This window comes from Trichosurus vulpecula, chromosome 5, assembly GCF_011100635.1.
Source record: "Trichosurus vulpecula isolate mTriVul1 chromosome 5, mTriVul1.pri, whole genome shotgun sequence".
NCBI lineage: Eukaryota > Metazoa > Chordata > Mammalia > Diprotodontia > Phalangeridae > Trichosurus > Trichosurus vulpecula.
In genome coordinates, this window is record NC_050577.1 from 125,094,093 (window position 1) to 125,105,136 (window position 11,044).

Consider the following 11,044-nt stretch of genomic DNA (forward strand, 5'->3'; position numbering starts at 1 on the left):
AGCAGTAATTTTAAAAACAAAATTAACTCTCTTAACAAGGTTAAAGTCTGTATCAGAAAAAGAATTCAATTTTGAAATTCAAAAATATTTTCTCTGTAAACAAAGAATTTATATGTACTGTAGTTGGCCCAACTGTTTGTTGAGATAAAATATCGTATTGTAGCATCCTCATTTGCTGGTAGGCAAGGCTTTTGCTTCAGTCATAATCAGTCTTACAAAAGAGCATTTGGACAAATTATTTCTAAAGTCACTCTCTCCATTTAAAAAAATATATGAATATGGTTATGATAAAGCTATCATAGAGATTGATTCACATTTTGGGAAAACTGTTGGTGTGCATTACACACCTATAAAAACAAAAATTGATAAAACAATTCCACAGTTAGTAAAATAAAAAGCCTGTAAGTACAAAAGTTCATAAACACTGAACAAGACTTTGAGTTAATCTTATTTACCAAATTGTTTTCAGGTTTTGGTTGATGTAAACCAGGTGTCTGTTGAAAGGAAGAATTAGGCATACCATTTTCAGAGTCTGCATGGGTGCCTTCAGCTGAACAGTTCATTTTAAAAATATATTTGATAGTAGTAGTCTCTGTACTATCACTGCCATTGTTTAAACTATCACCACTGCCTATGCCATATCCATCAAATGCTACAGCAGAAAATAGCTGATCTTCAATGCCAGTAGGATCCAGGGCATGAAAGTTCTGAGAGGTAGGAGTAACCTGTTGCCTCCAATTTGGGGACCTGGATGTATGGCCGATCAATTTTGAGTCTAAATAGGCTTCAATGCAAATATCTTCTGAAATGCACACCTTGATGTCACGAACATTTTCTACAGTGGCTTTTGTTTTACATTTGGAGCCTGCATAGCAGTTGCAATAGAATTTCTCTGAAAATTCCTGAATATCCTCAAGGTTGGGCTTTCCATAAATCGCATATCTTCTGTCCTTCTGAGTTTGAATGAGGAATCTCTTTGGGTTCAGATGAAGGTAGTCACTAGAATTCCAATGTTTTCTAATGCAAACTCCTTGCTCTTGGCAAAGGACCTGGCTGCACATTTTGGCTGCAAGAGTGACATTGACAATGTAAGGGTTCAGTGTAGTCATCATGTAATTGTCTAAGACTCTGCATGTTTTCTGTGAAGAAAAAAAATTAGGATTGAAAAAGTCAAAATGTGAAAGGATAATTAATTTCAGGAATACTTTGGTTAGAGAACAAAAATAAACTTTTAAAGCAATCAGAAAACTGAAAATTTCTTGCTTTAAAAGAAATGAAGAGTATATAGCAAGGAATAGAAAATGCTTGGAATAATTTTACCCCATTCCTCACCTGCTATACTTGAACTTCTCAATCATGCTTTCTTACCCAGGAACCACATCAATGGGAAATCTCACTATCCTGCAAGATTGAATGAGCCTTGGCCCTAACATATTATCAGTGCCTCTTCCCTTCTGATTAAACCCTCTGACTTGTAGAATAGAACCATGTGCTCTAAAACCTCCATTTAAGGAGAAGACCCAGGACAGTCTTCTCCCCATTTCCCATTAGCTGCGGTGCCTTTGGACTCCTTTGGACTTTTCCATCATGCCCTCACTCTGGGTACCTTCTTTGCCTCCTCCTCCCACCTTCCACACCACTTTTCACTTCCTTTTGTATATTATCTTGTCCCATTAGATTTTAAGATCCTTGAGGGCAGGTACTGTCTTTTTCTTATTTGTTTCCCTAGTGCTTAGCACAGTGCCTGACACATAGTAGGTACTTAATAAGTATTTATTGACTGATTCTTACAAGCAAGTTTACTGAATTTTTTCTAATAGAGTCAAATGAGTGTTCTTTGCCCAATTTCCTGAATCTCTGAACCATTGGTCAAACTGAAGCCTAAACCAAATCTCTTCAAATGTCTCAGTGAAATGTTATAAGTAGAGAAGTTTCATAAAATTTTTCAAACAAATTTAAGGAACTATGGAGGAACTCAACAATTCTCTAGATGGTAAACAAAGTGGGTCGATGAGTACAATTTACATGAGAGAGGTACATAGTCCTAGATAGTAGAATGACAGTCCAAGTGATTTATCTCAAAATTGGAATCATAGATGCTCCTCAAACTTATTTATATAGCCTGAATGACAGAAGCCTTTTCTCCTCATGAGCAATACCTATTCCAATAGCAGACATATGAAAGCACAGTGCTGAACTTTGAGTCATAAAACCTGAGTCTGCATTCCATTTCTGATACTTATCACCTGTGTGACTTCAGACAAGTGACTAAACCTCTCTGCACCTCAGTACCTCAATTGTTCCTCAGCTACACAGTGAAGGGGTTAAAGTAGAAAACTTCTCAGATCCTTCTAGCTCCACATCTATTAGTCTATGATCTGGCTGTCATGACATGACACAGCAAAAGAGAAAAGGAGACCAAGAGATCTCCTAAAATACTCACTTTAAATCTAGGCTTCAACTTCCTTTCTTCTCAAATTTCTCTAGTCAATGGAAATAACTCTGCCTGCACTTTGACTTTCTTTGGAGAAGCTGGGATGGAGTGGGTTGCTCACAAAAGCGGTAAGAGCAAGGCTTTTGGCAAATTGTCAGTCTTCTCTATAACAATACAGTACTTTTCTCCTCACTATTAACCAGTCTCTCACCTCAGGCATGCCTGAAGAGAGACTATAGAGGCTTCTGGCATACCAACAGTTAATTCCCAAAATCATCCTTCCTATTACAAGGTGTTAGGCAATCACCTAATCACCTTCCTAAAATTTCTGTTCTAATCAAACAGGTCTTCTTGCTCTCTAAAAGACACTCTATGCATTTTCACCTCCAAACATTTTATTCTATCACTACATTGTCTGAAGCTCCCATTCTGTTCTCTTTAGCTATTCAGGTCCTTCCCAATCTTTTTTAAGGCACAGTTCAAAGCCATACTTTTTCATTAAAACTTTCCTGATTATACTTACCCTCTCTGATATCTTAGAAACTTTTTAGTATTTCCTGTTCTAAGCTTTCTGACACTGTATATTGTATGGAGCTGGGGTTTTTTGCATTGTTAATTAATTTTTCACATCTTTTTCCTCTACTGCAATTCAATTTCCTAAAGGATATGGATTACATTCTATTTCTCTATGGCTATCACAACACTTAAGTTCAATGCTGTGTATAGTAGGTATTCAATAAAATTTGTTGGTTAATTGCTTCTAATTACATTCAAAGGAAAAGACTTTATGATTAAGCTACCTTCTTTCTAAAAAAATGCACAGAAGAGAACAAAGGAAGACCAGAAGGAATCACAAACAAATAGAACAGCTTCGTAAGTTTGAAACCTATGTTGATTTTATTTTGGAAATATAAAGAAAACAATTCCTTTTATGTACAATCCTAGTTTTCTATTCTACTATGTATACAGAAATGCTCATTTTAATATTTAAGTTGGAAATAAAAATAAATAACTTTTTAAAAGGAGAGACCTTAAAGTTTAGCCACGAAACTACTGAATTTTACAAAAGCACAAAATATCAAGGACTGACAGGACCTCAGAGGTCATTGAGTCCAATTCATAACTGAGCAAAAATTTACTCCTCAGCATCATTGGCCAGTGTCTTCACCTAGCTTCTGTTAAGATAATTCCAGCAGGCAGAAAACCACTACTTTCCAAGGCAGCACAATAAATGTTTAAACAGCTCTAATTGTTAGTAGCTCTTTAAAACAAACTTAAAGCCATCTCTCTGCAACTTCTACCCAACTCTAGCTCTGTCTTTGAGGACCAAGCAGACCCAGTCTACTCACCCTTCACAGTTTGTGGTTCATAGTAGGAGTTCAGTGAATGCTAATTTAAGTTGATTATTGGTTGAATGTTTGGATAGACAAATGAGACGTGATAAATGATGTATCTAGTCGATCTAATTCTCTGGAGAGCATCTATGTGGTAACAAGTGCTTCTATATGCCTACTATCACTTCTGATCTCATAATGAATGAGGAAAAATGAGTATCTCACCTACCTCTTTTCTAGCTTCGGGCCTATAACTCCTTTGTCCTTATCACTGGAGCAGTTACGTCCCCTTATCCGATTAAGAAATCCTGGCCTAAGTTTTCAGAGGAAGAAATTAAAGATATCTATAGGCATATGAAAAATGCTCTAAATCACTATTGGATTAGAGAAATGCAAATCAAAACAACTCTGAGGTACCACATCTCCCCTGTCAGATGGGCTAACATGACAAAACAGGAAAATGATAAATGCTGCAGAGGATATGGGAAAATTAGAACATTGTTACATTGTTGGTGGAGTTGTGAACAGATCCAGCCATTCTGGAGAGCAATTTGGAACTATGCCCAAAGGGCTATAATAATGTGCATACCCTTTGACCCAGCAATACCACTTCTAAGGCTGTATCCTAAAGAGATCACACAAGGGGGAAAGGACCCATATGTACAAAAATACTTATAGCAGCTCTTTTTGTGGTAGCAAAGAATTGGAAATCAAGGGGATGCCCATCAATTAGGGAATGGTTAAACAAGTTGTGGTATATGAATGTAATGGAAAACTATTGTGCTATAAGAAATGGGGAAAAGACCTATAAAAATGGCTCTGAACAAATTCTAGAACTGCAGAACCCATGAAATAGCAGAGGGAAGCAGGGGTCCAGCCCAGGACAGCCTGGATGGTCGCTGGGTAAGGTCTATCACATGGAGCTGGGAGCAGAGCGGAACAGCGCAGACTGGGAGCCTGGCAGAACAGGCTCTAGTGCCCTGAATCAGTGAACTGTGGCAGTTACCAGATTTCTCAACCCACAAACACCAAAGACAACAGAGAAGGTAAGTGGGAAAAAACTGCAGGGACAGAGTGAAAGGAGTTTGGGTTCAGCCACCGCCCCAGGGGCAGTGGAGGTTGTGCAGCTATAGAACTACAGCTGCAGTTGCTTCTGGTCCCAGGCCCACCTGGTGGGAGGAATTAAGGGGCAGATCAGAGGAGGAGTGCAGAGCCTGCTTAAGATCTGAGTCCAGTCCAGGTTGGGGGTTTTTGGGGGAGGAGGAGCACTGGAGTGGCAGAGCTTGCTGTGTAGAAAAAGCTCTGAAAACAACAGTGCAGCCCCTCAAGCTTGGGACAAAGTATTCTATACTCTACAAGAAGTCATACCCCGACAAAAAACTCAAGTGTCAAGTAGTTGGCTAGGAACATGGCCAGCCAGCGAAAACAGACTCATATTCAGACTCAGACTTTGGAATCTTTATTTGGTGACAAAGAAGACCAAAACTTACAGCCAGAAGAAGTCAACAAAGTCAAAGAGCCTACATCAAAAGCCTACAAGAAAAACATTAACTGGTCTCAGGCCATGGAAGAGCTCAAAAAGGATTTGGAAAAGCAAGTTAGAGAAGTAGAGGAAAAATTGGGACGAGAAATGAGAGTGATGCAAGAAAACCATAAAAAACAAGTCAATGACTTGCTAACAGAAACCCCAAAAAAATACTGAAGAAAATTACACCTTAAAAATAGACTAACTCAAATGGCAAAAGAGCTGCAAAAAGCCAATGAGGAGAAGAATGCCTTGAAAGGCAGAATTAGCCAAATGAAAAAGGATGTCCAAAAGACCACTGAAGAAAATGCTACCTTAAAAATTAGATTGGAGCGAGTGGAAGCTAGTGACTTTATAAGAAATCAAGATATTATAAAACAGAATCAAAGGAATGAAAAAATGGAAGACAATGTGAAATATCTCATTGGAAAAACCACTGACCTGGATCCAGGAGAGATAATTTTAAAATTATTGGACTACCTGAAAGCCATGATCAAAAAAAGAGCCTAGATACCATCTTTCAAGAAATTATCAAGGAGAACTGTCCTGATATTCTAGAGCCAGAAGGTAAAATAGAAATTGAAAGAATCCACGGATAGCCTCCTGAAAAATATCCCAAAAAGAACATTGGAATATTGTTGCCAAATTCCAGAGCTCCCAGATCAAGGAGAAAATACTGTAAGCAACCAGAAAGCACCAATTTGAGTATTGTGGAAACACAATCAGAATAATACAAGAACTAGCAGCTTCTACATTAAGGGTTTGAAGGGCTTGGAATATGATAGTCTGGAGGTCAATGGAGCTAGGATTAAAACCAAGAATCGCCTACCCAGCAAAACTGAGTATCATGCTACAAGGCAAAATATGGACTTTCAGTAAAATAGAGGACTTTCAAGCTTTCTCAGGGAAAAGACCAGAGCTGAATAGAAAATCTGACTTTCAAACACAGGAATCAAGAGAAGCATGAAGAGGTAATCAAGAAAGAGAAATCATAAGGGACCTACTAAAGTTGAACTGTTTTGTTTACATTCTTACATGGAAAGATGATGTGTATAATTCATGAGACCTCAGCATTAGGGCACAGGGTGAGTTGAATATGAAGGGATGATATCTAAAAAAATAAAATCAAATTAAGGGATGATAGAGGAATATATTGAGAGAGGGAGAAAGGAAGAGATAGAATGGGGTTAATTATCTCACACAAAAGTGGCAAGAAAAAGCAGATATAATGGAAGGGAAGAGGGGGCAGGTGAGGGGGAATGAGTGAATCTTGCTCTCGTCAGATTTGACCTGAGGAGGGACTAACATACACACTCAATAGGGTATCTTACCCCACAGGAAAGGAGGAAGGAGATAAACAAGGGGGGTTGATAGAAGGGAGGGCAGATAGGAGGCGGAGGTAATCAAAAGCAAACACTTTTGTAAAGGGACTGGGTCAAGGGAGAAAATTGAACAAAGATGGAGAGGACAGGAAGGAGCAAAATGTAGTTAGTCTTTCACAACATGAGTATTGTGGAAGGGTTTTTCATAATGATACACATGTGGCCTATGTTGAATTGCTTGCCTTCTTATGGAGGGTGGGTGGGGAGGGAAGAGGGGAGAGAATTTGGAACTCAAAGTTTTAAAAGCAGATGTTCAAAGAGAAAAAAAAAAGGTTTTGCATGCAACTGGGAAATAAGATACACAGGCAATGGGGCATAGAAATCTATCTTGCCCTACAAGAAAGTAAGGGAAAAGGAGATGGGGGGGAGTGGGGTGACAGAAGGGAGGGCTGACTGGGGAACGGGGCAATCAGAATATATGCCATCTTAGAGTGGGGGGGAGGGTAGAAATGGGGGGAAATTTTGTAATTCAAACTCTTGTGAAAATCAATGCTGAAAAGTAAAAATATTAAATAAATTTAAAAAACTGGAAAAAAACAAACTAGAAATGGGGAAGATACAGACCTCATAATAGCCTGGAAAGAAGTACATGGTATGATGCTGAGTGAGCGCAGCAGAACCAGGAGAACATTGTACACAACCACAGACATATTGATTCTGTGATGATTAACCTTGATAGACTTGGCTCTTCTCAGCAATACAAGATTCAAAGACAACTCCAAAGGTCTCATGATGGAAAGAGCTATCTACATCCAAATAAAGATCTGTGGACTCTGAATGCGGATTGAAGGAAACTATCTGCTCTCTTTTTTTTCTATATCTTTTTTTGGGGTTTTGTTTCTTCTTTCTCATAATTCACTCCATTGATAATGGTTCTTCTTTACAACTTGACTATTGTATAAATATGTTTAATGTGTTGTACCAGAAGCGAGCGAGACACACCACAGAGTATAAGTTTTAAGTGGAGAATTTATTAGCCGGCGGCCATCGAGGTACGGCACCACAAATCAATGGCAAATATGTTGGGGTGATAGCTTGGCTTATATAGGATATGTGTGGGGTACAGAATGGGGGGGGCAGGAACAAAGGTCCTGACTGATCAAAAGATTCAGTCAGGTTATCGTACTAGTCGGATAATCTCATTTACATTCCTTGGTGGAGTCACAGAGTCCCAGGAATATCTCCTAGGAAGGGTCTGTCAAGTTATCTCTCAGTGGGATGGTCCTATCTATTGACATTCCAGGAGGAGCCACGGAGTCCCGGGGGTTTGCTAAATACCAAAGATATCTGAGTCCATTCTTTCTGGGGGTGCTTGTCAGTAGCTAGGGGTTTCTCAGGGGGTTCCTAATTTTCCTTGTATTACAAATGTAAAGGTATATATGGAGAATATATATCAGATTCCATGCCATCTTAGGGGGAGGGAGGAGAAGAAAATTTATAAGTCAAAAACCTGTGGAACCGAGTGCTGTAAACTAAAACTAAAAAAAATCTTAAAATAAAAAGAAAACTTGGACTATCAGTGCAGCTTAGATGAGTTCATTCACACATTAACATTTACAAGCTGTTAATATAACTCTAGTACTTTCAAATGGCAGAAATGTAGAATAAAAGCCTTGGAAGAGATGAGAAAAAGAGAATAGAAGAGGTGGTCTGGTAAAGGATAAAAGTACAGGTACAATGAGACTGTATCATATTTGGGAGAGGCTTTGTGATACTTTGAAATCAATTAGAGATATATAGAACTTATACTATTGAGAAAAAGTAGAAAATGTTCTTTCTACAAAAGAGGTACAACTTTAATTCTTAGGATAAAAATTCTCCTCAATCATTGTGTAAGTGAGCAAAACAGCTCCTTGAAAAATGTTTTACTTTTCTTATAACCTTTTTGCATTATGGACTCCTGCTCAGAGTAAGGCTCAGAGTAATGCATAAAATAAAACACATAAGATTACAAGGAAAACCATTTATACTGGAATACAGTTATCAAAAAAAAATTTTTTGATATAATGACACCAGGTTAAGAATCTCTGACATACAAATAAAGAGCTTAGAATATATTCAGAGGGTTCTGTTATATGTCCTTTACAATAATGATTAACAGCACTTGAGAATATTTCTCATCAATTCAATTTACCTTGCTTTGTGTTAAATTGAGGCTTCCCCACATTATTATTCCAGAGACACCCAAAGCAACAGACTCTCCAATAGTATTTACAAGGTCACCCTGAAAACATTAATATAGGGGTAAGTTGAGTATAGGCAAAGCAAAAACATTGTACATAGAACAGTGAAACAGACCTAAGTAGATTGACATCATAATTATATCAAGTACTCTTGTGTTATCTGTTGTATCCACCAATAGAATGTAAGCTTCTTGAGGACAGTAACTGTTTTTCATTAGACGATAAGATACTAGATTTAGATCTGAACATCACCTTTCTGGTCTTTTAATACAACACCTTCATTTTATAGATGAAGAAATGTGGCTCAGAGAGATTAGTGACTTAGCCCTGGTCCTACATAGTAAAGTAGAAGAACCAGGCTTCAAACTCAGGTCCTATCCATCACTCTATCCACTAATCAACAGCACCTTGAACCACCAGGCCTTGTACTTGGTAGGTACTTAATAAATGTTTGTTAAATAAATCCACCAAAAGACCATAGGATTGTCATGAGCAAATTGTGATATCATTATTGATAACAATCTTTTGCAATAAATAATTTCTCATTTATCAATTTTTGCAAAAAAAAGTGAGCTTTTACAAATTCATACTTCATATATTTTACTGTACAATTATTTCCATTCATAGAAGGGCTGCCTTGTATGTTCACACATGCATGTGTTGGTATATTTTTCCATATTGCTTATTTAACAAAGTTACAAAGATCTCTCTGATGACATTAAACAAAACTTTTAAGACATACATTTTTTGCCTCCCTGCCAAACAATGCCACTAAAAAACCTACATACATCCTCAAAGAGTCCTAAACTCTTTTTCTAAGGTTCATTTCAAATGCTGAGTTTAGCTGTCTTTTAAAATAGATTTTCTGCACCATCACCAACAGTCTGGCAGACCTTATCATGGTTTACTCACCTCCGAAAGATATTGAGATGTGGCATCAGTAAAAACTGGGCGTGCATATACAAAAATTGGAAGAGGTTTCTGGAAACGTCCTACTCGAGAAACCCTAATGGCTTCCTTAATACGATTACGCACAAAGAATTGAACCTTATGAGAATACTTTAGCTTCCTGGATATATAGACAGATGGGAAAAGTGCAGTGCTCTCTTTCCACAACCAGTACAGCTCATTGTTTCTTGCTATTTCTACATCATAGCAACTTCCATTGTAATTGGGGCTTTTGTAATTATAGTTATAACAATCAGGGAAAAGGTAAAAGCCCCATAAGTGATTTGGCCTCAGGGATTTCCCCAATCTCAAAGTCTCTTGCATAAAAATCCTTGCTGCTTTTTCAAAATCTTTTTTGGCAGCCTGCCAGGCCTCAGTGCCATTTAATTTGATATTTAGTTGACTAATCAGCTCAACAGACCGGACCTGGTAAATATCTTTCGGTTTCCAGTTCCTTACCCAATTAGGCCGCCAGTTTTCCCAGTCTATAATCACCAAACCAAATGTATCTTCTGGAATATAGTAGGCAATGTCTTCCTTTGCTTTGGCTAAATGTTTCTTTAAAGGAGCCAATTGGGGGATCCCCTCATTCAAAGCTTTGCCTGTGTTTTCATTTATGTAAGGATAGTAGCCAAGCCTGTCCGCGTAAAACATAGTGATATTCTGATCTGTAACTCTCTTTAGAGTGCTTCCAACAAAGGAATAAAGGCTCAGATCCAATGGTAACTCAAACTTCTCAGCACAGATTTCAGTGGGTGCATTCCAACCCATGATAAAAGGAAGGTTTGGGACAACAGGGGGTGCTCGGAAAGTCAGTACTGGATAGTGAGGAAGCAAAAAGATGGTAATCACAAGGTAGTATGTTTTGCTCCAGATCACATAACTCCCAATGAAAATCTGGGTAACTTTTGGTATTTCCATTGCAGAATCACCACCGAATTGAATTCACCAGGTTTCTATTCTTTTGGGTTAGCTGATATTTTGGACAAAACCTAAAAGGTAAGAGAACAGAAAGATTAATGCCAACCACTAGAAGTGGTGGGTTGGTATGATGTTCATACTATGCTCTGAAATTCGGCTTCTTCAAGAACATTTTTTGCAAGTTGTTTCACACATTATCAAAAGAAAAACATCATTAGCTGTATTTCAGCATCAATGAATAAACGTTTTGCTTACCAGTCCCTCAGATTTAAGAACAAGAGCTTTCTTAGATGCTAGATGGTGGAAGGAACAAATGC

General features: G+C 38.0%; 1 protein-coding gene across 1 annotated transcript; it reads right to left on the reverse strand.

Annotated features, from left to right (window-relative positions):
* Positions 1–347: 347 nt before the first annotated feature.
* Positions 348–10,789, reverse strand: SPAM1 (sperm adhesion molecule 1). The gene is made up of 3 exons (XM_036758719.1): positions 9,771–10,789; positions 8,810–8,899; positions 348–1,139 (listed from the first exon to the last, which is right to left on the reverse strand). Exons 1-3 carry the CDS (start codon positions 10,725–10,727, stop codon positions 348–350), a joined length of 1,839 nt encoding a protein of 612 aa, XP_036614614.1. The 5' UTR covers positions 10,728–10,789.
* Between the last annotated feature and the right edge of the window lie 255 nt (positions 10,790–11,044).

Bases quoted from the DNA above. Each gene is read 5' to 3' on its own strand.
- SPAM1 (XM_036758719.1), bottom strand. From the start codon at position 10,727: ATGGAAATACCAAAAGTTACCCAGATTTTCATTGGGAGTTATGTGATC. The intron at 8,900-9,770 runs GTGAGTAAACCA...TAATGTTTTCAG, and splicing joins CATCTCAATATCTTTCGGAG to GGTGACCTTGTAAATACTAT. The intron at 1,140-8,809 runs GTAAATTGAATT...TTTTCTTCACAG, and splicing joins TCAATTTAACACAAAGCAAG to AAAACATGCAGAGTCTTAGA.